Source organism: Herpailurus yagouaroundi, unplaced genomic scaffold (genome assembly GCF_014898765.1).
Source record: "Herpailurus yagouaroundi ecotype Mexico unplaced genomic scaffold, PumYag 198, whole genome shotgun sequence".
Taxonomy (NCBI): domain Eukaryota; kingdom Metazoa; phylum Chordata; class Mammalia; order Carnivora; family Felidae; genus Herpailurus; species Herpailurus yagouaroundi.
In genome coordinates, this window is record NW_024412429.1 from 32,852,295 (window position 1) to 32,878,280 (window position 25,986).

Sequence of the window (25,986 nt, forward strand, 5' to 3'; positions counted from 1 at the left end):
GCTGATGGTTCAGAGCCTGGAGCCTGTTTCCGATTCTGTGCCTCCCTCTCTCTCTGCCCCTCCCCCGTTCATGCTCTGTCTCTCTCTGTCGCAAAAATAAATAAACGTTGAAAAAAAAATTAAAAAAAAAAAGAAATATTGTTGATTATCTAATAGATTGACAGATTGGGAAATTTCATAAATGGAGATGTTCAATAGGACTCTTCCAGCCAAATAGACTATATCTGCAAATAGTTTGTGTGTGGCTGATGTGATTTATTTATAACTTTTGCTTATTTTTGCAAGAAGTAAGGTTGCTTTTCATAACTTTCAGACACTGGTATGTTGCAAAGAGAAATCTTGTTACCATTAGCATAGGCTTTAATATTAAGTGCATTTTATTGCAGTAATTTATTTTCTTTTATTTTTGAGGGGGGGGGGAGGTGGGGCAGAGGCTCTGAAGTGGGTTCTGTGCTGACAGCCCAGCTGATGTGGGGCTTGAACTCACAAAACAGTGAGATTATGACCTGAGCCAAAGTCAGACGCTTAACTGACTAAGCTACCCATGTGCCCCTACAGTAATTGTTATAGTAATATCAGAATATTTGGTTAATCAAACCCCCTCCATTCTTTGACCTGGCTAAATGATATCACACATCCATGCAGGACATCTTAATACTTAAAGTTTCTAATGTCCATATACATATATATAAATCCTAAATGCTGTTTATGAACCTTTTTGCCTTTTTGACTCTATCCCCACTCTAGACTATCTATTAGGAACAACTCATTATTCCAAAATACATTTAATAACATCTCTATTCAGTTGAGAATTCCCAATACTCTCTGGATCTACATGTTCTGTTGAATATTTATAGCTTCCTGAGGCCAGTACTTGTAATTTAACCATTTAGATATAGCATATTTAGATCCTGAGATGTTTTGGCAAATTATTATTATTATCATCATCATCATCATCATCATCATCAAAGGACAGTATTTAAAATCATAATTAGGTTTCAAGATGCTTGGTAAAGTATTGGTTTATTCTTTAATGACTACAGTCATTTAATCCTTCAGGAGGAGATTTCCTCTGCCCCTAATCCCAAACACGACATTCCAGAGGCTAATGGTACTCCTTCCTTTTGAAGACTCAAAGAAACAGGAGGAGTTCCTTGGTCTTTACGCCAACATAGACCTCCTTCCTGGGTCAGATGGGTCAATAGATAGAGCACCATATGATGGAAAGAGTATTTTACAATCTGCTTCCCATGATGAGCCTCTCTTCCTTTTTTGGGATTCAACAAGGTTATTTGCACTGCTAGCACTGAGAGACTGAATGAGAAGGACAGCCATTTACTCGGTATATGTGCATTTTCTCATTTGACCCTCAGCATAGCATAAGGATGGGGCACCTGGGCAGCTCAGTTGATTAAGCATTTGACTTCGGCTCAGGTCATGATCTTGCAGTTCACAAGTTCGAGTGCCATGTCAGGCTCTGTGCTGACAGCTCAGAGCCTGGAGCTTATTTCAGATTCTGTGTCTCCTCTCTCTCTACCCCTCCCCAGTTCGTGCTCTGTCTCTCTGTCTCTCAAAAATAAACAAAACATTACAAAAATTAGAATTACACAAAATGGTTGACTTAGTATCAAGGAACTCGGATCTGTGGCCACAGGCCACATTTTCTCTTGCCCACTAAAAGCATAGCTAAATAGAGGAGAAATGAAAGAGCATATGGAAGCTTCTGCTGCAGTCATAATCACTCCCTACCTTCATAAAGCACTTCTGTAATTTACAAAGGATGTCCATGAACATCAGCTCAATTGTTTCTCAAAACAGCTCCACCTTCTCTTCCCTAGAGGAAGGTGGCTAGTCCGAGGAAAAGTGAATCATTCCATTATTATTACAAACCCAGTGCTCTTCTTTCCAGAATGTATTGAGGTTGAATAGAGCAGCCATTATCCCAGGAGGATGGTGGCTGCCATGGACAGCCTATATTAAAAGCCACTCAGTTCAATAAACATTTACTGAGCATCTACTATGTGCCAAGTACTACTCTGAGTGTTTTTTGTTCAGAGACACATAAAGCTGAAATCCTGGCCTTAAGGGGCTCATGGTCTAATAGGAGAGACATAGCCATTCAATTACCCTGCATGGTAATATATCTTATGATAGAGCCAGGCACAATAAGCTACAGAATATGGAGGAGGAAAATTTTGCCTGGCTTGGGGTGTAGGGAAGACTGCATTTTAGGCCGAAGGAATGTGTCATCACATTGAGTAAAGGAGATGCTTCCTACCACTGAACTACCTAATCTTCCTAGCACTCTCCATAACCTCTAGCTTAAATCCCCTGTTCAAGAGATTAGCCAACTTTTCCAAGATCATAATATTCAAAACCTGGTGTATCTCTTGGTAAATCCCACATTTTTTTTTTTTGCCTCATCTACTGCTAACGTAGGTTTTCCCTTTCATATGCATTTAATTGATCTTGACTGGATTGCAGAGGGGCTATGAAAAACAGGAAATCTTGTTCTGCAATTGCTTTTTTATTTGTGTCCTCAAGAGAATTGCTTTTATTATTCTTTCTGTTAAAAAAAAAAAAAGAAAAAGAAAAAGAAAAACCTGACTTTCTTAGACCTTAGTCATCAATGGTGATTACTGTTTCAGATTGCAAATATGAATAGAGGCAATTCTTAAAAACTTACTGACTGCCTGTCTCAAATATTGCTAGCATTTATGGGTCCCTTGGGTATCATCAGTTAGATTATTTTCTTTTCTAGAATATCTCCTAGTAACCTTTATCTCTCCTGGACCAACACTCACAGCTTATCTCAAAGGAGTCAGACATTGCTTTGGGGGAGGGGGGAACATTAATATTCTTGTCTTATAGCCTACTCTAGTAGCTTTAGCATTGTTAAATAGCAAAACTAATTGTTAAGATCCTAAATCTAAACAACACTTTTGACTACCTTATAAATATTCCACTTTCTCTTCTGTCTTGTTTCTAAAATATAAAGCCTCTTTGATGAAAGCTGTACAAATGGAACATCAATGAATCCCAAGATGAGCAAGAAAATCTAGAGGATCCAAACCCCAATTAGTTTTGCTCCCAGTTGTTATGTACCTGGAGTATATTTCTGAAAGTCAGTCTGGAAGAGGGGATCAGAGCCCTAACTTGGGAGGGTTAACACAGAATCGGGACTAGTATCTATTCCCACTCTTGTCTGTCCAGCTTGCCATGTAACAGGAACCATTCTTAACACTCATCCATCTTCATGACAAACTTGTGGTTGTAGGTATTGTATTATATTCAATTAATAGATTAGAAAACAGGGCACAGAAGGTTAGGTAATCTCTGACAGAGGAATCACACATGTGCTTGCATATTGCATTTCAGGTTTGATGCAATATATCCCCCAAACAAACAAAACACAAGACCCTTTTTGAGAGTTTCCTTCTTAGGCCTTTTTTTATTTAGAAGACATTTGTCCTTACTTTTCACAAACTCTTGGTCAGATTAGACTTAGAGCCATGGGAATCTCTGCCTGATTGCAGGGTGGATTAGGATTTATGAATCAAAAGGTGTCACGGTATGTGATAACGCAGGATCCTTCCTGGTCTGATCATCAAGTTCTGGAGTTAAAAATCTATTTCTATGCACGTGGACTGGATACAGTGCAAGTTTCCAGTGACGACCACTGGGTTTGGCCCAGGCTTTGTGGAGAAGGTGGAGGTGTCTGTCAACCTCCTTCATTTTTTTTTTTTTTATTTCATTCCTTTGACCCCTATACTTCCTACTACAGGCCCCATTGGCAGATGTAATCTTTTGTCACCTTTACAGTTATGTGGTTTTTGCAACACCGGTTTGATTTATTTTGAGGAATGATCTCCCCAAGGCCATAAAGAGGCATCCCATCCCCTGGAAGTTTGGTACCAAAAATCAGAGAGAGCAGAATATGATCAAATGTGTTATTTTCCTTGGTAGCATCCACATAAAGTATGGACATATGAGTCTACTTGTAGGTACTCTTACCAATGGGGAGGCAGAGGGACGAAAAGGGTAAGGGATGACTGAGGGGGTAACAGAACAAGAATCTAACTCGGCTGAATTCAGGGAACTGTTTCATCTACTGTGTCTTCTTTAACCAACACGAAGTGAACCTAAGGGCTTATGATCAATTATTCTCAACTATTTTGTTGAAAGAAATGTGCACAAATAATGTTTTTTTTTAATATTTAACGTTTATTTATTTTTGAGAGAGAGAGAGAGAGAGAGAGATACAGAATTCAAGTGGGAGAGGGGCAGAGAGAAGAGACAGACACAGAATCAGAAGCAGGCTCCAGGCTCTGACCTGTCAACACAGAGCTTGATGCAGGGCTCGAACTCACAAACCGTGAGATCATGAACTGAGACAAAGTCAGACTCTTAACCAACTGAGCCACAGAGACACCCCGTGCACGAATAATTCTAGAGCAAGTGGGGTGCCTGGGTGGCTCAGGTCATGATCTCGTGGTCTGTGGGTTCAGGCCCCATGTTGGGTTCTGTGCTGACAGCAGCCTTGAGCCTGCTTCGGATTCTGTGTCTCCCTCTCTCTCTGCTCCTCCCCCACTCATGCTCTGTCTCTCTTTGCCTCTCAAAAGTGAATAAATTAAAAAAAATTTTTAATAAAAAATAAAGCAGAAAGGATATACAGAACTCACTAAAAATAAAATTAAACAAAAGGATATATAAAACTGGTGTCTTCAGTTTTCATCTCTAATTAATTGGCAAGATAAATGATCTCGTGCTGAGAAGAAGCTTCAAACTACTGAAACTTGTGAATAGTGCAAACTAGGTCCCTTGGAGCACTTCCAACACTCATTTGCATGGCATACCACCCTGAGGACTAGTTTCTATTTGGAGTATAAAATCATTAACTGATTGCACATCTGTCGTCTTTGCTGATGGAAGAGAATTCTACATACCTGTGTTCACCTGCTACAAGAAGGACTTCTGATGAAGTGATCCTGATTCCCACCTCTGTAAGTAGTTTAGAAACCTTGAATTCAATTTACTGGAACTTGTTTAAAATTGCAGACCGGTGTTAAGATAGAAAAATACTTTTTCACAACAGATAGTTCTTCCAGGATGTATGAACAATGTGTGTTCTCTTTAGGAATTGTGTCGCATGCAAAACTGAAATTGGTAATTCTCTACTTTTTTTAATTATTTGAATTAAATAAATCAATTTTTGAATTATTTTCTTGGTTGGCATGTAATTAAACATCTCAACCTGTTGATTTTACTGTTGCTTTATTTAATTCTTGAAGAGAGGAGCCAGATGTTATTCTTTCCCCAAGCAATGATTTATTAAAGACTTAATTCTTCCTTGTTTCAGACTGATAACTTGAAATCTCACTTTATGTTTGACAATAGGTCAACTTATCAAAATGGAAGAGATGGCCTCTCAATAATTGTATAGTACCTACCGTGACATAGCCTGCTTTGTCTCTGAGGGAACAGTTAGCTTACATTCTACTTCTTTTCCCTTAAAGATAGAGTCTACACTAATTTCAAAAGTGCCCAGTTAGAGAAACCAGAGCCAGCAGAGAAATGACTCTTATGAGACCTTAAATCTCACATTATACTGATTTTTGGACAATAGTTGCTTCAGTACCTAAGTAAATTGTACTAGGTTACAAAATGCCCTTCAGTTTCTCCTCCACATCTTTTTGTTTTGTTTTGTTTTGTTTTGTTTGTTTGTTTGTTTGTTTTGTGGTTTTGGGGGGGTTGTTTTTTTGTTTGTTTGTTTTTTGGGTGGTACAGGTGGCCAGTTCCCAGAGAGAAAGGAAGAGTAGGAACCATAAATGAGTGCTGTCCTCAACCAAAGTGCTGAAGAACACCCCGCAGCATTCTGCTACCAGGTGAATGGATCTTGCCCCAGGACAGTCCATCCTCTGGGCATCCGGTTGGCCATCTACCTGGCCGGTGCAGTAGGCATGTTGATTACAGTCCTAGGAAATTTGTTTGTGGTGTTTGCTGTGTCCTACTTCAAAGTGCTTCACACCCCCACTAACTTCTTGCTGCTTTCCTTGGCCCTGGCTGACATGTTTCTGGGTCTGTTAGTGCTGCCTCTCAGTACCATTCGCTCAGTGGAGAGCTGCTGGTTCCTTGGAGACTTCCTCTGCCGCCTGCATACCTATCTGGATACCCTCTTCTGCCTCACCTCCATCTTCCACCTCTGTTTCATTTCCATAGACCGCCACTGTGCCATCTGTGAGCCCTTGATCTATCCCTCCAAGTTCACAGTCAGGGTGGCCATCAGGTACATTCTGGCAGGGTGGGGGATTCCAGCAGCTTACACTGCCTTCTTCCTCTACACAGATGTGGTAGAGAATGCACTCAGTCAGTGGCTGGAAGAGATGCCTTGTGTGGGCAGTTGCCAACTGCTCTTCAATAAGTTTTGGGGCTGGTTAAATTTTCCTATGTTCTTCTTCCCCTGCCTCATCATGATCAGCTTGTACGTGAAGATTTTTGTGGTTGCCATCAGGCAGGCTCAGCAGATCAACACCTTGAGCAAAAACCTGGCTGGGGCTGCCAAACGTGAAAGAAAAGCTGCCAAGACCCTCGGCATTGCTGTGGGCATATACCTCTTGTGCTGGCTTCCCTTCACCATTGACACGCTGGTTGACAGCCTCCTTAACTTCGTCACACCGCCACTGGTCTTTGACATCTTTATTTGGTTTGCTTACTTCAACTCGGCCTGCAACCCTATCATCTATGTCTTCTCCTACCGGTGGTTCAGAAAGGCACTGAAACTCTGCCTGAGTCGAGAGATCTTCTCACCTCGGACACCCACTATTGACTTGTACCAAGAGTGACTTCTTTGAATGCAGGCGAGGGTAGGTCCCTGCAGGAAGGATGAGTGCTCTGTGGCAGGGGCGGTGTCATGAGTTTGTGGGCATGCTTTTAGGGCACCGTGGTTTAAGTGGAGGAGAAAAAACAACCTCTTAATTCGAAAAGAAACATAGTACTCTCTTAATTCAATGTTTCTGTAGTAGAATGTAGCACTCTCTTTATTCAATGTTTCTGTAGAAAAGGAGGGAATGAAATCAACCAAGTATTTATTGGCTGCATTAAACTTCTGTGAAAATATTTGGCTCCTTGTTATCACCTCCTTGAGACTGAGATACAGAGGTGGAGAGAAAAGAGCGTGAGGTGGAGATTTCTGAGTTCTCATACTGGTTCTGCCTCCTGGCAGTGCTTGGGTGAGACTATTTTGACAACCTTTGAATTTCTCCCCATCTCAGAGTTACAGCTGGAAAATTAGGGTTTTGTACTGTTTGTTCAGGTAACCTGAAGCTCAAATATTGTATAATAATTTAACTTTGGAAAACGCTGTTTGACATCACTTTTCATAATTGTAGTCAAGTGTTGGGAGTGTTTCTTTTTCAAAATGTCCTCTTTAGAATCCCTGTCTCCCTAAACAGGATTGTAAACTACGTTTGTCCATTTCAATGATCACTGAGTAAATGTATTGTATTCTTGAAGGAATATTTTCTCTCTTTTCTTTAATTATTAAAACTTGGAAATGGTGAAATGATTGTAAAGTGATAATGATCCACATCTGGCCATTGTAATATTTTTCCTTTAAAAAAAAAATTACCTAAGTTAGATCTACTATCTTTCCAGGGACACCAGTATATGATTTTCTTTGGAAATACAAGTACTTAAGCCACATGCTTGTTCAACACTGAACCAAGTGTTTCTTAGGACCTATTACTAGTAAAGGTATTGACATCTTCTATGTACATTTTGCCTCTTTTTTCTTCCTAAATCTTTTCCTACAGGTCTCTAATAACTCCCACATTTCTTACTGACTATTTTTCAAATTAATAATTGCTGATTTGGAAAACTTATTTGTAAGTTAATTTGAGGTCTCCAAAGTACAAACATATAGATAGATGTAATATATATATGAACATAAATCAATCAATCTCCATAAATAAAAAAGTAATGTTTTATTTTGTCATGGAAGTTAACTGAAATGAGTTCATTTCCTTTCCTTCCTTCCCTCCTTCCTTCCTTCCCTCCTTCCTTCCTTCCTTCCTTCCTTCCTTTCTTTCTGGCTAGAGAGATAACTTTTATTGACTTTATTGTTTTTCTTAATTAAAAAATTATTTATTGTAGGGACACTTGGGTTGCTCAGTCGATCGAGTATCTGACTCTTGATTTCATCTAAGGTCATGATCCCTGAGTGGAGTCTCCAGTCAGACTTCATGCTAAGTGTGGAGCCTGTTTAAGATCCTCTCTCTCTCTCTCTCTCTCTCTCTCTCCTTCTGCCCCTTTCCCCCACTCATGCTCTCTCTTTTTCTCTCAAAAAAATTATTTATTATAAACATATTTTTTGATGTATTTTTTAATGCTTCTTTTTTCTTTCGAAGTAATTATTCTTTCTTTTCCAATTAACTTTTTGGTATTATTACATAATTAAATTAAAAAAGAATTATAAATTACACTTTATTCTAATATATGCAATTTTGAGATATCAAGGAACACTGTGCCTTAGATATAGGAATAAATAAAAATTGCAAAGTATAAATCAGTCATTACTTTAAAAAACACATTTTCGGGGCACCTGGGTAGCTCAGTTGGTTAAGTGTCCGACTTCAGCTCAGGTCATAACCTTGCAGTTCATGAGGTCGAGCCCCGTGTCAGGCTCTGTGCTGATAGCTCAGAGTCTGGAACCTGTTTCAGATTCTGTGTCTCCCTCTCTTTCTGCCCCTCCCCCGCTCATACTCTTGTCTCTCTCTCTCTCTCTCTGTCTCTCTTTTTCTCAAAAATAAATTAAAAAAAATTTTTAAAAACACATTTTCCTCTTCTTAGAGATAAATCCACACCTCTTCACAATCCACTGAGTATGGCACTGTCTGTCCTAGAAGGACGCTCTGCTATATCACAAGGTGGAACTCTGCATAAATAATTTTTATGTGCATATTTAAACGATGTTAAACAGGTTTTTGTTGAAACAGGACTTCTGGGAGTCTTTACTTTGTCATGTCTAGTGTTATTCTCCAAAACAGGCTATTGTATGCAGCAATTCCAAAACGTTGGGGATGCAGGAATTTCTTTCCCGTGGAGCATTTCGTAGGATGACTGTCTGATAAAACCTCTTTTGGGAAATGTTGGCTCAGAAGACAATGAGAATCAGAGGAGTCAAAACCTGAGCGGAGCAGTGGAGGTAAGAATGCCTCCAAATTAAAGTGGGGGATGCCTGGGAAGATGGAGGGAGAGGAAGAGGTGGAGGGGCTTGAATGCCAACCTCAGGGAGGTCAAAAGGGTGACGACTCCCTTGGTAGTTGTTTAGCTGTTTTATCTCCGTATTTCTTGAATACTCTGTGCACTTTCTCAGTTTCTTTGGTCATGCCATTCCTTCAGCCTGAAAATCCATTTCCATCCTTTCCCTCCTGCAAAATCTCTGAATCTCATAAGGCCCAGCTTAAGTGCCACTTCTTTAATAAGTCTCCCTGATCTTCCTTCGAGAAGCCAAGTTCTCCTTTCTTTTGTGTTTCTCAAACACATCTTTTATCATTTAAACTTCCATGCATTCCAAACCATAAAAATTGTTGATATACCATTTTTTTCTATAAGATAGTCTCAGGTTTTTGTTTTGTATTCCTAAAGCTCTGAACCAGAACCCAGAATGCTAAGTTTTCTAAGGTATTTGTGAAATGGATCAATGAATCAGTAGTATAAGGATCAATGCTCACTGTCCTCACATAATTGTGTGCTCTATATTTTAAAAATAAACATTTTATTTTAGAATATTTTAAATTTACAGGAAAGCTGCAAAGATAGTACAGAGAGTTTCTATACCCTACACCCCATTTCTCCTATCATTAACAATTTAGATTAGTATCATAAATTTCTTACAATTAATGAACCAACATTGATATATTATTATTAATGTATCAGTAAGAAGTCCAGCATGATTCAGATTGCCTTAGGTTTTCCTTATGTCCTTCCTCTGTTCTAGTTCCCTTTTAGGACACTACGTTACATTTAGTTGTTATGTCTCCTTAGGCTCCTCTAGACCTTGACAGTTTCTTTTATCCCTTATTTTTTATGACCTTGACAGTTTTGAGAAGCACTAGTCAGGCATTTTGTAGGATAGTCCTCTATGAGGGTTTGTGTAATGATTTTTCTCATGATTCCACTGAGGTTATAGGTTTTTTTGGGGGAAAAAACATTGAAATAACATGCCATTCTCATCACATCATGACAAGGGCACACTGCTATCAACATGACTTGTCACTATCGATGTTAATCTTGATCTAGTTGAACTAGTGTTTATCCTTTTAAAATTTTCACAGTTAACAACATTGCTTCTTGCCGGAGTTACAGATTCTGAAACATAAAGGTAAGATGGTATTACCATTTCTACATAATCTAGCACTGACTTGGTACAATGTGGGCATGTGGTTCATATGTCAAAAATGAAAAACAAGGTGAATATGTGAGTGTCTTTATTGATGTATACTTCACTTATCTCCTAAAACTAGCAAATTTTCTATTGAAATTAAGTTTTGTTATAGACAAGAAAGAACTAAAGACTGCTTTCAAAAAAGAATTACCCTGAATGGGAAAGTAATATTCAATGAGCTTAAACAGAAGAGCATAGCATAGAGTCCTATCCATACCAACCATTTACACAGTTCTGAGTTGTAACAGCAGTAGTGAGAAGAGCAGAGAAATAATCATCCTATCATCGTTTCGGGAAGTACAGTGGCTTCTGCTTCCTACATTGGGGGAGGAAATAATTACACAAGATGACAGTAATCTGTTTGGCCATCACAACAGCTTGGTCAAAACGATATCTATCCTTGCAAATGCCCCCCAACCCCCAAGAGATCTCCACTAATTCTAAATCAGACACAGTGGCTGTGTTAGTCTACACACAATTTATAGATAAATATTTCACATCTCTCTCCTCAGACATTAAGCCCAAGACATGTAACTGCTCCCCAAAAGGCTCCCTCCGGAAATGAAGCAAACCAAAAGAAAGCAAGAATCTTGGGATGCAATTCACAGGTGAAAGTTTTGACTGGTTGCTAGAGTTAAAAAGCTTTTTAGAAAAGAGGAAAGTGAATCAAAGAATGAAGATGTTTGTAGATGACGTATCAAAACAAAGGGAAGAGTCAGTGAACTGAAAGAAATGAGGGAGAAAAATCTTTTTAGAAAGTGGGATATGCTGAGCTCTGAGGTAGTTAGCAAATAAAAATTTAACACTTATTAATAAAGTACATGCTTTTGGAGAAGTGACAAGGAAGTTCACATTTTAATGAGTGGAAAAAAATTTCCTTTTACTCATAAATACATTTACCCTATTACATTTGAAGAGTAATTTGTTTTCTCCTCATTAATAGCCTTAGTTGATTTTTAAAACTCGTTTCATTTAGAAATTGTAAAGATTTCTTTAACTTCCCAGTCCAATTGTTTACGTTTGTTCAGAGAGCAAATTCACGGTAGCTGAACTGTCCTTGAAAAGTCAACCATTCACAACAACTTTTATGGCTTTCCGAAACCATGGGTAAAATAAAACATAAATCAAAGGGTTCATGTCTGAGTGATAACAAGCACACCAATAGCAAATCTCATAAGTTTTGGGAGGGGTTATGAGGCCTATAAAAGAATCAATCAATGAGTCAATACTATACGGTGACCATGAAGTCATAAATGCTACCACAGTGATACCCAGGGTTTTCATTGCTTTTCACTCTCTCTTGACCACTCTGGATATAAATCAACTAGCTGATGAAAATTCTGTTTTGCCCCCAGTATCTTCAACCTTTTTATCCTGTTGTCTACCCATAAGAAAAATATTGCTATAAAGAGTTATTATAACAAGAATAGGTGTGAAGCAAGATAGAAAACCTATCAACACCCAGTGTTGATTTACAATGGTCTGACAACCTCCTACACAGTTGAGGGCACTAGATAATTCCTCCAGCCCATCATCATAAGCACCTGTGAAGAACACGGCACCACTGTATACAAGAGGCAGGATCCAGGAGATGCCGATGCATGCCCCTGACACAGACACCGTGAACTTGGTAGGATAGACCAGAGGTTCAGTAACAGTGATGTACCTGTCGATGGAGATGAAGCACAAGTGGAAGATAGAACAATAACAAAATGCCACATCACAGCCCATGTGGAAGGTACAGAAACTTGGCCCAAAGTACCAGCAGCCCTCCACAGACCTGACCATGCTGAAGGGCATGACGGTCACCCCCACCAGAAAGTCAGCACAGGCCAGAGAGGCGATGAGAAAATTGGTTGGCGAGTGCAGCTGCTTGAAATGCAGGATTGAAATCACCACCAGAGGGTTTCCAAAAACAGCCAGCACAGCCCCCATGCTGAACACTGTGTAGAGAATGAGCCGGGGTCCGGGCGAGTAGGGGGCTTTCACGCAGGATCTGGTCAGAGTCATGTTCTGGTAGCAGAGCTCTGGGCTGCAGGTGAGGACAGGTGCTGCTCCTGATGCTGCTGTTTACATGTGGAGAATTCTGTGTTTCTTCATTTTCACAGAGGAAGTGGGATTTTACTTCTCAACATCTGGGAAAAAATCCACAAGGATGTCTAAAGGAATGATCAGATAGGATGTTTATTATATTTTCCAATCTCTCATTTTTATGGTAAATCTTTTGATTTCTATAATAAAATTAAAATTATATAATAAAAGATTACTGAGGGGTTGATGTCAATTAAAAAACATTTGGTTGCCTTAATTTGATAAAATTTCCTTTTAGTCATAAATATCTTTATTTTCTACCTTTAGCATTTCTCTTTGCAACAGTCATTGATATGGTATGTAACTCTGGGACTGAAGGATCACCTCTTCTTATCCTTATCTCAGCATTGCTTTACTAGGACATGTAGTCCTTCCAGATAAATAAATGCCATCAACGGGAAAATCCCTGCATGGAATCCCTATAGCATAAGGTGTGTGAACTTGGTAGGTTATTTTCGACAGTGATTTTTAGGAATGTTTTTCTTTTATTTTTTCATGTTTTCTTTATTAATTTGAGTGTGTGTGTGTGTGTGTGTGTGTGTGTGTGTGTGCATGAGAGGGAGAGGGGCAGAGAGAGAGGGAGAGGGAGAGAATCCCAAGCAGGCTCCACGCTGTCAGCACAGAGCCCAACGCTGGGCTCCGTCTCAGGAACCGAACCCTGAGATCATGACCTGAGCCTAAATCAAGAGTTGGACCCTTAACTGACTTACGCACCCAGGTGCCCTGATCATTAAAGCCTTTGTAACAAATAACTGACAACCTTGAGTTCTGAAATTAGCATAAATACCTTTCAAAATTGAATGCAAAATAAAAATATTTTTAGACAAACAAAACCCAAGAATCTCCATTGCCAGCAGACCCACACAAAAGGAAGAAGCGAAAGGAGTTTTCAAGGCAGAAAAAAACCAATCCCAGAGGAAACACTGTAGTGTGGGAAGTAACGAAGTGTGCCACAGAGTGTCAATATCAGAAAATAAAATAAATGCTAAAAGTAAAAATAAATGTCTTTTTGACTTAAATTATACGCAGAATTAAAATAAATGACCACAGTATCAATAAAATGGCCAAGACAAACGGAGTTAAAATGTATATTGAAATTCCTGGCAATCTTTTGCATTGCCCTGAACTGGCAAAATTATTAACTTATTGGAGAATTTAATTAATCAGGGATACATATTAAAACTCCAGGACTCCAACAGAATAATATGTTAGTCCAATTTATAATTTCATAGGAGAAAGAGTGAATAATAAAAAAAGTAATTTATTAAAAAAATTTTTTTTTCAACGTTTATTTATTTATTTGGGACAGAGAGAGACAGAGCATGAACGGGGGAGGGGCAGAGAGAGAGGGAGACACAGAATCGGAAACAGGCTCCAGGCTCCGAGCCATCAGCCCAGGGCCCGACGCGGGGCTCGAACTCCTGGAACGCGAGATCGTGACCTGGCTGAAGTCGGACGCTTAACCGACTGCGCCACCCAGGCGCCCCTAAAAAAAGTAATTTAAAATGAGTCCAAAATGATAAAAGAACAAAGACAAAATGTGAAGAATGAAGAAAAATACTAAGATAGTTGACTTAAACCCAAATGCATCAATGATTATAATAAAATAGGAGAAGACTCATTCAAATTGGTAACAAACTTTTAGGCCTGGATTTCAAACTTCAGGACCAAATCTTTGGTTTTATTTACCCTGAGATTTGGAGAGAAGTCAAACAACCTAACTGCTCAGGAACTACAGGGTAGCTTCTCCGCCACAAATGTGTTTTCAAGATCAGCCTAAACTTAAAATTGAGGTATTCGTGAGACGTTGGGAATTTTCTGTGTTTTATGACATGGGATACGGTGTGTGAATATGACATCAAATTTGAAAAAAGTCTTCCTCAGATTTAACCAAACATTGCTTAAAGTGAGCTCTTCCAAGCATCTGCCGCAGACAGATTTACTGACGTGGTGAACAGGCCTGCTTCCTACTGCTGATTCTGCCAACTTCTTGTCCTGTCACTTTTCCACTTCCCAGCCTTCTGGGGGTGTGATTTCTTGGTATTTTCACCTTTCACGGTTACCTCCCTGTCACTTCAATGCTCATTTTCTTCTTCCTCTTCTCTATTAATGTCATGTGCTCTTGGCCTTCCCCTAGACTCTTGTGTTTTTCGGCCAACTTTCATTCCAACATTTTCTTTTGCTGGAGTTCTTGTCTTAAATCTCCTCAGCTCCCTCTGTTTCATGCTCTAGCGAGGAGTTGAGTTCCTCTTGTTGGCCAATGCTCTTCCAACAGCAAGGGAATCAGACATCCAGTTCAGATCTGACTCAAACCTGAGATTTGATGTTTAAGGGACATTCTCCTTAGGACATCTCTCCATTGTGAAATTGACAAAATGATGTATTTATAACAATAACTATCTTTCCAACATGTTTATTTCACTTCATTTCTTCAACATCACATGGGAATAGTTGCCTGTCATAATGTATTATAAATATTGTCACTGTTGGTTATAATGCAAACGTACAATGTCATATATTTATAGAAGATGATATATTCAACAAATTATGCTTGGACATTTACCTTGGAGGAAAAAAGTTATACCCTTCCTCTACAAACACTTGAATATCTATATCTATATCTATATTTATATGTGTATCTAAATAGATAGATGTTCCCCTGGGACAGATCTGAGTGTAAAATACAAAACCATAAGGGTGCCTGGGTGGCTTAGTTGGTTAAGCATTCAACTTTAGCTCAGGTCATGATCTCACAACTTGTAGGTTTGAGCCCCGCGTTGGGCTCTGTGCTGACAGCTCAGAGCCTGGAGCCTGCTTCAGATTCTGTGTCTCTTTCTCTCTCTGCCCCTCCCCCACTCGTATTCTGTCTCTCTCTCTCTCTGTCTCAAAAATAAATAAAACATTAAAAAAATTGTTTTAATTCAAAACCATAAAAATCTAGAAAAACTACTGAATACTTTCATAGTTTCAAATGGAAAATTTTGGAAGATTTAACATGAACTTAAAATTTCCATATAATAAAGTTTAGAAAAGATAAACTTGGAAAAAACTCTTTGGAACATCTATTGTGCTCTAATTGATTTAGTTGAAATGAGCAAGACAGATTTTTTTTTTCCAAGCACTTTAACCTTAAAAGCCAAAGCCCTGTTCAGAAAAGAAAGAGCCGATAGTCACTAGATTTGAGGAGGTTATGCACACTATCAAAATTTCCCTGCATTCCAGAATAAGAGTAAGAAAGATAATTGGATGGCCAAAATAAGGGAGAAACTAGTGGGGATCTCTGAGACAGGAGCGCCCCATCTCTCCCTCTCTGGGAGAGGGTTGAGAAAGGGCAAAAATTGACATGCCAGTGCAGTTGGTTGAATAATAGCCCCTTGAAAGAGATCCAAATCCTAATACTTGGAACCTACCACTGTTAATCCTGTTTGGAAAAAAATATTTTTGCAGATGTGACTAAATTAAAAATCTTGACGTGGAGGAATCATCCCGGATCAACTGGGAGGGCCCTGAATGCTATCTCAAGTGTCCTTGTAAGAAAGAAGCACAGGGAGCTGACACACACCAAGAAGGCAGGGTGACCACACAGGTAGAGATTGGAGTGTTGGGGCCAGAAGCAAAGGAGTGCCAGCAGCCAGCGGAAGCCGGAAGAGACCAGGATGGATTCTCCCCCACACCCTCCAGAGGGCGTGAGGCTATGTAGGCACATTGATTTGGGTTCAGTACAACTGATTCCATGTTTCTGCCCTCCAGAATTCTAAGAGAATAAATTTGTGCTGTGTTAAACCATCAGGGGCGGTGGTAATTTGTTACAGTAACCACAGGAAACTAACATAGTCAGGTAGGTTTAAGGGGAAAAGATCCAAGTGCAAGGGAAACTCATTCTCCTTCCTTGTGCAGAACTCACGGGGCAGAAATGGCTACATAGGCTGTCTGAGCATACAGCTTGAGACAGCACCACAGAGCACCCCACTGCTCTGCATGGTACAAGGACAGTAAAAATTCCTGAGCCCCTGAGGGTGCCATGGAGTCATGACAGGTCCTCGAAACCCCACCAAATGTTTGGCTGCCTGTGATGCCACAAGCGTAGGGGAATTCTTCTGAGAAAGGCACTGGAACTGGCCGATAAAAGTAAGAATTAAAGGAGCCTTGCTGTCAGATATGAGGAATGACTACTCTGTGACAGAAGAGGACCAAAGTCCAGAGACCAGGAAGGACATCTTATTGGACATCATTGTAGGTAGATGGTCACCCAGATCAGATCTCTAATCCACAGAATCACTGTTGATGGGTGACTGACACAGTAGGGAAGGTAGAGTAAACCCAGATTGACAGAGAGGAAGTTTCTATCACCTGGAGGTTAGGGAGCTTGGCCCAGAAATGAGGTAAATTTATAATTGTAGAGCATAGAGAACACAAAATCTGGAGCTAAATTGCTTGGATGCAAATCCCCAGCTCACCATTTACTAGACGTTTACCCTGGGCAAGTGATTAACTTGTAGCGTTTCAGTAAAATAGTCATGATGACTTCATGTGTTCTTCTTGCTGTGACAATTTAATGATTTAATACGTATAAAACACTTAGATACAGCAAGTGTTCAAAAGCTGTTTGCTACCGTTATAGTGATAGTTGCTTTAACAATACGGTAGCATGTTTTGCATACCTGAATCTGTGCCCTGTGATTCACGAAGATACTTGTGGGTTTTTCCGGCATTTCTGTCATGTTTTAGGAAGGATTTCTGTAAAACAGATTGTTAAAAGCCATAACAATCTGATAATGAGCTATTATCCAAATTGTAAGAATATCCATACAAAGATGTTAGGTAGGTGCTCTGCAGTTATAGTAGGCTGAGAAATACCTGATTGCTATGATGAGACAGAGTTGAAAGAGAACTTCAGCATGTTTTCAATATCCTGAAAGCAATTAGCAGAGGCTGAGGGGAGGGGAGAGAGGATAGAAGGAGGGAAGGAAAACTAGAGAGAAGATGACAGACTACTCTGATGTAACTCAAATCTCCAAGTCTTAGCGGAGGACGCCGAAAAGGAAGGCCTTGAAGGCAGAGAACTAAGAATTAATATCTCAATTTCAACAAAAGTGGCATTTTTCTTGGAGATAGAGGAAAGACTGATGAGGGTACAGTGGCTGTGACATCTGAAAAAGCTAAAGCAGCCTGCCCCTCACCGTGCCACGCGTGGGTGGTCTGGAACACGCGCAAGAGACATCGGATTCGTAGTCTAGAGGCGGCTATTGTTAAGCACATTATGCAGAGTTTCGGGTTGTGTGTACGTCCATTTTTCCATTTGGAGATAGATGGCCATTTCATCCTAGAAGACACCGACAGACACAATCCTAATCGGTTCGTGTGGAAATGAGGCAGACTACATAGCTACTCTGGGAGAAGTGAGTGGGAAACCCAAATCGACTGAACTTAAGTCTATTGCATCCCATGACATGGGGGTTTTTAAGAGAGGTAAAGATAAGTTACAGAAAAATCAAGAAAATTACCTTCGGTGGTAGTTGAGATCTTCACCTGCTAATAAATACGTTTTCTTTACCCGCATGCACTAGTCATAGGATAAAATCTAAAATGATCATTGGGGTGTTCAAAGCTGTGCAGAGTTTTGAAACTTTCCCTGTTCTTTACATTAATACCTTCCTGGAAGGTATTAAGAGCCTTCTAGATCTGGCTCTCAATCTATACCCCCAGTGAATTCTATGTATTCACCCAATTCTATTAGTTGCTGATGTCATTTTTCACTTTACCCTTTTTACATGTGTCAACTTTAACTCAGAGCACAGTGAACTGTTATGGTTATACGTCTGTCTCTCATATTAACATGGATACCCCCTGAAGTGCAGGACACATTCCTTGCTTATTCTTGTATCTTCAAGACTCTGATACAAATAGATGCTAAATAAATAAGCATAAACAATGCATGCATGAATGATTGGACTGCACATGAATTTATGGGTATTGTGAGAGGACTTACCCTCTGAATCTTGTGATTACTGAAGCATCTTTGCCTTGTCACTCAAAGAGAATGCTCTCAAATCGCACTTTGGAGTAAATTACATGTAATAGGCATTTTCAGTAGAGACCTTTAAACCTACAAAGATTTCTTGTATTTTTATTTTGCTAAAATTTTTTAAATGTTTATTTATTTATTTTTGAGAGAGAGAGAAGCACAAATAGGGAAGGGGCAGAAAGAGAGAGAGGGAGACACAGAATCTGAAGCAGGCTCCAGGCTCCAAGCTGTCAGTGCAGAGCCCGACGTGGGGCTTGAACCCATGAACCATGAAATCACGACCTGAGCCGAAGTCAGATGCTTAACCAATTGAGCCACCCTGGCTCCCCGCTAAGAATTTTTTCAGTAATGAATAAGTGTTGAACTTTATATAATTTGCTTTCCTCCTTCAGATATGTTAAAATGGTGAATTGTATTATTTTACTTTCTAATGTTAAGGCAAACTTCCCTTCTTTGTATCGACTCCAGTCATGATGCATTATCATTTCGTATATTTCTAGGTTTGGTTTGTTAAACTTCTGTTCAGGATTTTTGCATTTATTTATATGAGTGAGGTGTCCTTTCGTTTATGTTTTTCACATACGTTGGGTTTTAGTATGGAGGCTATTCTATGTCAAAATATGAATTTTAAGTGGAGAATATTAAGTTTCTGCTCTCTATTCACACCTTGCACTACAGGGACTCCACTTGATTTGCGATGACTTGAGATATGGGATTTGGTGGTGCTTCTTGGGATCTTTTTTGTCATTAACGTCACAGACAGTTTTGTGGGGGGTGGCAGTAAAAGGTAACTAATAAAACACAAGTCACACAATTATCGTTAACTGGCAAAAAGGAATATCCCCTATATCAAAAGCAGGTAATAAAAGACGTTCAATAAGTTGCAAGATAAACAAAATCTTTTGTGGCAAAAGCAAATTTGCCACAGTCTTACGTGAAGTAAAATTCTTATTGGATTAAAAAAATTGGCTCAACTACATGCCAAAGAGTAAAAATAAAAATGATACTAATAGCTAAGATTTACTGAGCATTTAAATTGAACATAGTACTATTTTATATGTTGTGAGCTTAAAATAAAATGCATATGACAGGGCACAGTGATGATATCTGATAACTACAACAGGGGTATCAGTTAAAAAGATCTTTTCTCCGCCTTAGGAAATAAGAAACCGCTCTGCTTGGTGCGACTGGCCAAGGGCAGAACTTCTCCACGTTCACAAGCTGTTTGCAGCAGCACCATGAGCACCAACCCGTCCCCCGCTGCATCCGAGCAGCTCTGCTACCAGAACGTGACCGGATCCTGCGCGAAAGCCCCCTACTCGCCCGGACCCCGGCTCATTCTCTACACAGTGTTCAGCTTGGGGGCTGTGCTGGCCGTTTTTGGAAACCTCCTGGTGGTGATTTCAATCCTGCATTTCAAGCAGCTGCACTCGCCAACCAATTTTCTCATCGCCTCTCTGGCCTGTGCTGACTTTCTGGTGGGGGTGACCGTCATGCCCTTCAGCATGGTCAGGTCTGTGGAGGGCTGCTGGTACTTTGGGGCCAGCTTTTGTAGCCTGCACAGTTGCTTCGATGTGGCGTTTTGTTACTCTTCTCTCTTCCACCTGTGTTTCATCTCGATCGACAGGTACATCGCTGTTACTGAGCCTCTGGTCTATCCTACCAAGTTCACGGTGTCCGTGTCGGGGACATGCATCGGCATCTCCTGGATCCTGCCCCTTGTATACAGTGGTGCCGTGTTCTTCACAGGTGTTCATGATGAGGGGCTGGAGGAACTAGTAAGTGCCCTCAGCTGCGTAGGCGGTTGTCGGCCACTTATAAATCAATTTTGGATTTTGATAGATTTGCTATTATTTGTCACACCTACTTTTGTAATGATGGTGCTGTATAGTAATATTTTTCTTGTGGCTAGACAACAGGCTATGAAGATTGAAAACATTAGTAGCAAAACAGAAGCATCAGGGACATCCAAAACCAGGGTGAGTAAGAGAGAGAGAAAAGCAGCTAAAACCCTGGGTATCACGGTGGTAGCATTTTTGATCTCCTGGTTACCGTACATGATTGATTCATTCATTGATTCTTTTGGGGGGTTTATAACACCTTCTTATGTCTATGAGATACTTTGCTGGCTCGCTTATTATAACTCTGCTGTAAATCCTTTGATCTATGCTTTATTTTACCCTTGGTTTAGGAGAGCAGTAAAACTCATTATAAGTGGTCAAGTATTAAAAGACAGTTCCTCAACCATAAGCCTGTTTTCTTAATGATCCTAAATTTCAAATCGAGCAATCTGTTGCTCGAGTGCGAATTTCCCCAGACCTGTGGCATGAATCACGCTGTATGAAGATGACCCGTCAAACTGCAGAGGAGAAATAATGCCACAGTTTCAGTAGCATAATTTTATGTTTTTACTTTCTCAGTGAACACCTTTAAGCATTTGAAAGAAATATGTTTACTAAAAAATGGCTGACGTAAGTTCGTATTTTCTAGCGTCTTCAAATCTGTGCATTCCCTGCTTTGTCAATTGTTAATTGTTTTCCTTTTCGGGGCTTCTCGTTAGGCTTACCCTTGTGTCACCTTCAAAGGTTGCCTGGTTCCATGTTCCCCGTGGAAGTCTCGCTGTCCCTGTCATCCCTGGAGTCTGAGCACTTGGCTTCCATTTTAAGCAGCTTGTTTCTTGGGTCTGGTCTTTTCCTGTAGCTCCTGTCGTTCTTTGAGGCTTATGTCAGACTCCGAAATGGACTCGCGTTTTATATTTTGGGGCGTATTTTATGGAATAATTCTGAACAGATGATGCAATTTCCGCACCGGTGATTGTTCTTTCATGGGACTGTTTTCTCACCCTACGCGGTGAGCTATTTTACCTTTCTGCTGTTGTGGAGGGCATTTTTCTCGCATTGTTTTTCTATAAAAAATATCCAAAGTAGCACGTTGTGGATGACAAAAATAACAATGCGTTGCAAGTGATGGAGAAAGAATGGGTTATTTAGGAAGTGATGGTGTGGCATACAGCTTTTTGGAAAAGAATGTTAAGCATCTTGCCTCATATCATGAACAAAACCAAAACTAGTATTTCCAGATGTTAAAAAAAAAACTAGTGTTTTTAGAATTTTTCGTGGTAGAAATCATGACTGAACATCTGTATAGATTCAAGCACTCAATTTAATCTTTTTTTTGAATTCAAAGGAAACGAAGCCTAGTTCGGGAAAAATTAAAAAGTTACACTTGGAAAAGTCTGGGCAGCACACATGGTGAAGGTTAATAGATTTAAACACGTAAAGGCTTTAACAAACCAGTAAGACAAGGTTAACACCTGACTGGGCATATGACTGGTGATTCCACGGAGAAAAAATATACGAATGTTTAATAAACACATTAAAATGCAAATCTAAAAATAACTTTTAAATGCTTGTGAATGTGTGATATGGTATAATATACCAAATTGGCAAACATTTGAAGTTTCTATAATACCCAATATTAGAGTATGGGAAATTGGATACTTTCATGCAAGTACATTATAATTACATACATCTTGGGAGACTATAACTTAGTATCTCCTTTCTGAGAGGAATTAAAAATTTAAGGGGCGCCTGGGTGGCTCAGTCGGTTGAGCATCCAACTTCAGCTCAGGTCATGATCTCACGGCTCATGAGTTCCAGCCCCACGGCTGGGCTCTGTGCTGACCCCTCAGAGCCTGGTGCCTGCTTCAGATTCTGTGTCTCCCTCTCTCTCTGCCCCTCCCCTGCTTGCACTCCCTCTCTCTCTCTCTCTCTCTCACTTTCTCTCTCTCTCTGTCTCAAAAGAAACATGAAAAAAATTAAAAAAAAAATTTAAAACATACGTGTCACTTGACTCTATAGCTCCATTTCTAGAAAGTAATCTTAAGAAAAGAGCCAGCCGAGAAAGCAAACATGACAATAACATTCATTGTATAACTTTTAATTATTAACTGGGAAAAGCCAAGGTCAATATGGGATAAATTAAATAAATTATGCTCCACCTATGTAATGGAACATTATGAAACTGTTAAAAAGTGCTAATGAGTTCTGTATAAATTGACATGGAAAAACAACCACAATATATTTTTTGACTAAAATCAAAATAAAACAGGGGCGCCTGGGTGGCTCAGTCGGTTAAGAGGCCGACTTTGGCTCAGGTCATGATCTCGCGGTCCGTGAGTTCGAGCCCCGCGTCGGGCTCTGTGCTGACAGTTCAGAGCCTGGAGCCTGTTTCAGATTCTGTGTCTCCCTCTCTCTGACCCTCCCCCGTTCATGCTCTCTCTCTCTCTGTCTCAAAAAAAAAAAAAAAAAAACATTAAAAATAAAATAAAATAAAATAAAAATAAAACAAAACTCAAACACCCTGATTGTAAAACCCCAGATTACATAACACTATAAGTAATATGGCCCCTACATATGTATATTTCCATATGCTCTTTTAAAGTCTAACTTTATGTATAATGGACAATGTGTGTATATATGGAGGGGTTACTGTGTCATTTATTGTTATCATTGCGGTGTTTGTGATGAAAAATTAATGTATCAAAATTGACATTACTATCTCACAATATCTGTTTTACTTGAGTACTGAGTCGGGTTTGTCTGTTTGCTTGTTTTAATCAAATGAGGATTTTCTTCGAGTATATATCCCTAGCATATTTTGTCTTACGTAAGGAAACTAAATTGTAGCTGCATTGGTATATTTTAGGAAGTACCTCTTATAAGTGGTTAAAGTATCTTAAGAGTTACATCTTAATGTTATCAAAATATTTTTAATATTGTTTTGAGTTGCACGTTTTCATGGATCACACTTTGTACTTCTCTCTTTGGGGCTGCTGGAATTGAGTGTAATTACGGTTCTGGAGGCAAGAAAAGGTGTTAGGGGAAGTCCTGAGGAGGGTCAGTGGTGCACCGTAAGGCAATTTCCCCAGGGAAGGCCATTATAGCTTTTTTTTTTTTTTTTTAATTTTTTTTTTCCAACGTTTATTTATTTTTGGGACAGAGAGAGACAGAGCATGAACGGGGGAGGGGCAGAGAGAGAGAGGGAGACACAGAATCGGAAACAGGCTCCAGGCTCCGAGCCATCAGCCCAGAGCCCGACGCGGGGCTCGAACTCCCGGACCGCGAGATCGTGACCTGGCTGAAGTCGGACGCCTAACCGACTGCGCCCCCCAGGCGCCCCCCATTATAGCTTTTTGAAACAAAGGAGAGTGACCTCCTCAGGCAGAAGTGGACCAGCTGCCTCTTCCAGCGGAGAAAGGCTTGTGGGAATTAGAGGGCAGGGGTAATCAGTTTTATCAGGACCTGCCATAGGTCAGCATTCTAATATTTAGAATCTTTGTTTCCTAACCAATGCCAGAATTTTAGCAAAAGATGCTAAAGTCTGAGAATTCATCTTGCATGGTAATTGAGCCAGCTATAGAATGGGCCCTGGGGCTTGGTTCTCAGAAGCTCAGTCCGATGGCTATGGCAGAGAGGGGATTCTTTCAAAGGAGTCAGGGAACGTTCCAATCCTTCACATGGGCCTTGAGCAAAGAATTCAAAGACTCCCAAGCTCATCGTTTTCTTTCCCCAGGTTCTCCAGAGCAGTTAAAAGAAACTAACCAATGTATTGCACTTCTGTTTTAACTAAAATGTATGGGGCGCCTGGGTGGCGCAGTCGGTTAAGCCTCCGACTTCAGCCAGGTCACGATCTCGCGGTCCGGGAGTTCGAGCTCCGCGTCGGGCCCTGGGCTGATGGCTCGGAGCCTGGAGCCTGTTTCCGATTCTGTGTCTCCCTCTCTCTCTGCCCCTCCCCCGTTCATGCTCTGTCTCTCTCTGTCCCAAAAATAAATAAAAAACGTTGGAAAAAAAAAATTTAAAATGTGGTATGGCAGCAAATCCTTGGTCACCAGAGTCTCGTCTTCTGTAGGCACTTGATTACAGGTGTCTACAATAATAATTTGAGTAGATGTTGTGCCACTGTAGGCTACGGGCTAAAAATTCTCTTTCTACCTCTGGAAATGGGGTCATGAATGCATCAAAGAACCAATTCCAGGAAACCCAGAACCTATTCAGAGAACTCATCTTAAGATTCAATTCCTCTGGAATATAGTTCTTTTATCATTTTATGGAATCGGTCTTTATTTCTGAAGGTATGATCTGTCAGGATTTTTATATTGTCCAGTATTTATACAGCATAACAGCATTCTTATGCTCATTATGTGAATAGCATATATTTTTTAATTCTTTTTTCCTTTAAACAGTGTGTCTCTTCTAGACAGCAACAGAGGAGATTTACTATTTTTATGCAGCCTGACAATTTTTGTCTACTAATTGGAGAGTTTAATCCACTTACATCTGATATAAATTTTACATATTTAAGTTAATTCTATTATCTGATATTTGTTTCTCATTTGTTACTTTTGTATTTTGTTTCCCTGTTGCTCCTTTCTTGCCTTAGTTTTTGTTAAAAAAAAAAAACACTTTTAGTTACCATTATTTTCTTCTTTGGGCTTCTTATACATGGAGAAATATAATATGGAGACTTAGTAGATTCAATATTATTAGGACGTCCAATCCTTAAATGTTACCAGGAAAATATAACAATCTTAAATATGTATACAGTTAGTGGTAGAATATCTACACTCGTAAACCATAAATGACAAAACTAGAAGGAGAAATGAGCAAATTCACTGTCCTGATCACATATTTCAGTATGTCTTTCTGTAACTTTTACAGATGAAATTTTACACCAATAACAAAACCACAGGTTTTGTTTTTTTCCTAAAAATTGAAAAGGTGATTCTAAAAGTTGTGTGAAACATAAAGACAACAGAATAGCCAAAACAATTTTGGAAGGAACAGCAGGGTGGAAAGCTTACCTAACTTGACTTTAATACTTACTATCACGTTTCAGTTAAGACAATCAGGTATGAACCTAAACACAGAAACAAGATCAACAGACTAGAATAGAGAGTCCAGAAACAGGTTCACATGTACATGGTTGACTGGTTTTTGACAAAAGAACAAACATCATTCACTAGAAAAAGAATAGTCATTTCAAGAAATGCTGCTGGAAGTACTAAATACCCATATCTTACTACTGCTAATGCTACTAAACCTCAAACAATAATAATAATAATAATAAAATTCCTCACAACATATTTAAAATTAATAGGACATGAATCACAAAAGTAAACATTAGGAGTAGAATTACAAGAATTTCAGAAGGAACATAGAAGAAAATAGTTGTGACAATGAGTTAGGCAAAGGCTTCTCAGGTAAGAAACAAAGTCGCTAACCAAAAAAAAAGTTGAACTTCATTAAAATTAAAACCTTTACTCATCAGAAAAACGCTCGCAAGAAATCGAAAAGTCCAACATTCGTAACATATATTTAGAAAGGACTTGTACCCAGTCCACTCAGTAGTAATAAGAACTCTTAAA

General features: G+C 39.6%; 2 protein-coding genes and 1 pseudogene across 2 annotated transcripts; 2 read left to right on the plus strand and 1 right to left on the minus strand.

Moving 5' to 3' along the window:
* Nucleotides 1-5,459: 5,459 nt before the first annotated feature.
* On the plus strand, nt 5,460-7,895 carry TAAR5 (trace amine associated receptor 5). The gene has a single exon (XM_040448642.1). It carries the CDS (start codon nt 5,829-5,831, stop codon nt 6,840-6,842), a length of 1,014 nt encoding a protein of 337 aa, XP_040304576.1. The 5' UTR covers nt 5,460-5,828; the 3' UTR covers nt 6,843-7,895.
* Nucleotides 7,896-11,458: 3,563 nt separating this feature from the next.
* On the minus strand, nt 11,459-18,095 carry LOC121013100 (trace amine-associated receptor 6-like; annotated as a pseudogene).
* Nucleotides 18,096-19,798: 1,703 nt separating this feature from the next.
* On the plus strand, nt 19,799-20,824 carry LOC121013149 (trace amine-associated receptor 6-like). The gene has a single exon (XM_040448643.1). The coding sequence runs from the start codon at nt 19,799-19,801 to the stop codon at nt 20,822-20,824; it is 1,026 nt and encodes a 341-aa protein (XP_040304577.1).
* Nucleotides 20,825-25,986: the final 5,162 nt, after the last annotated feature.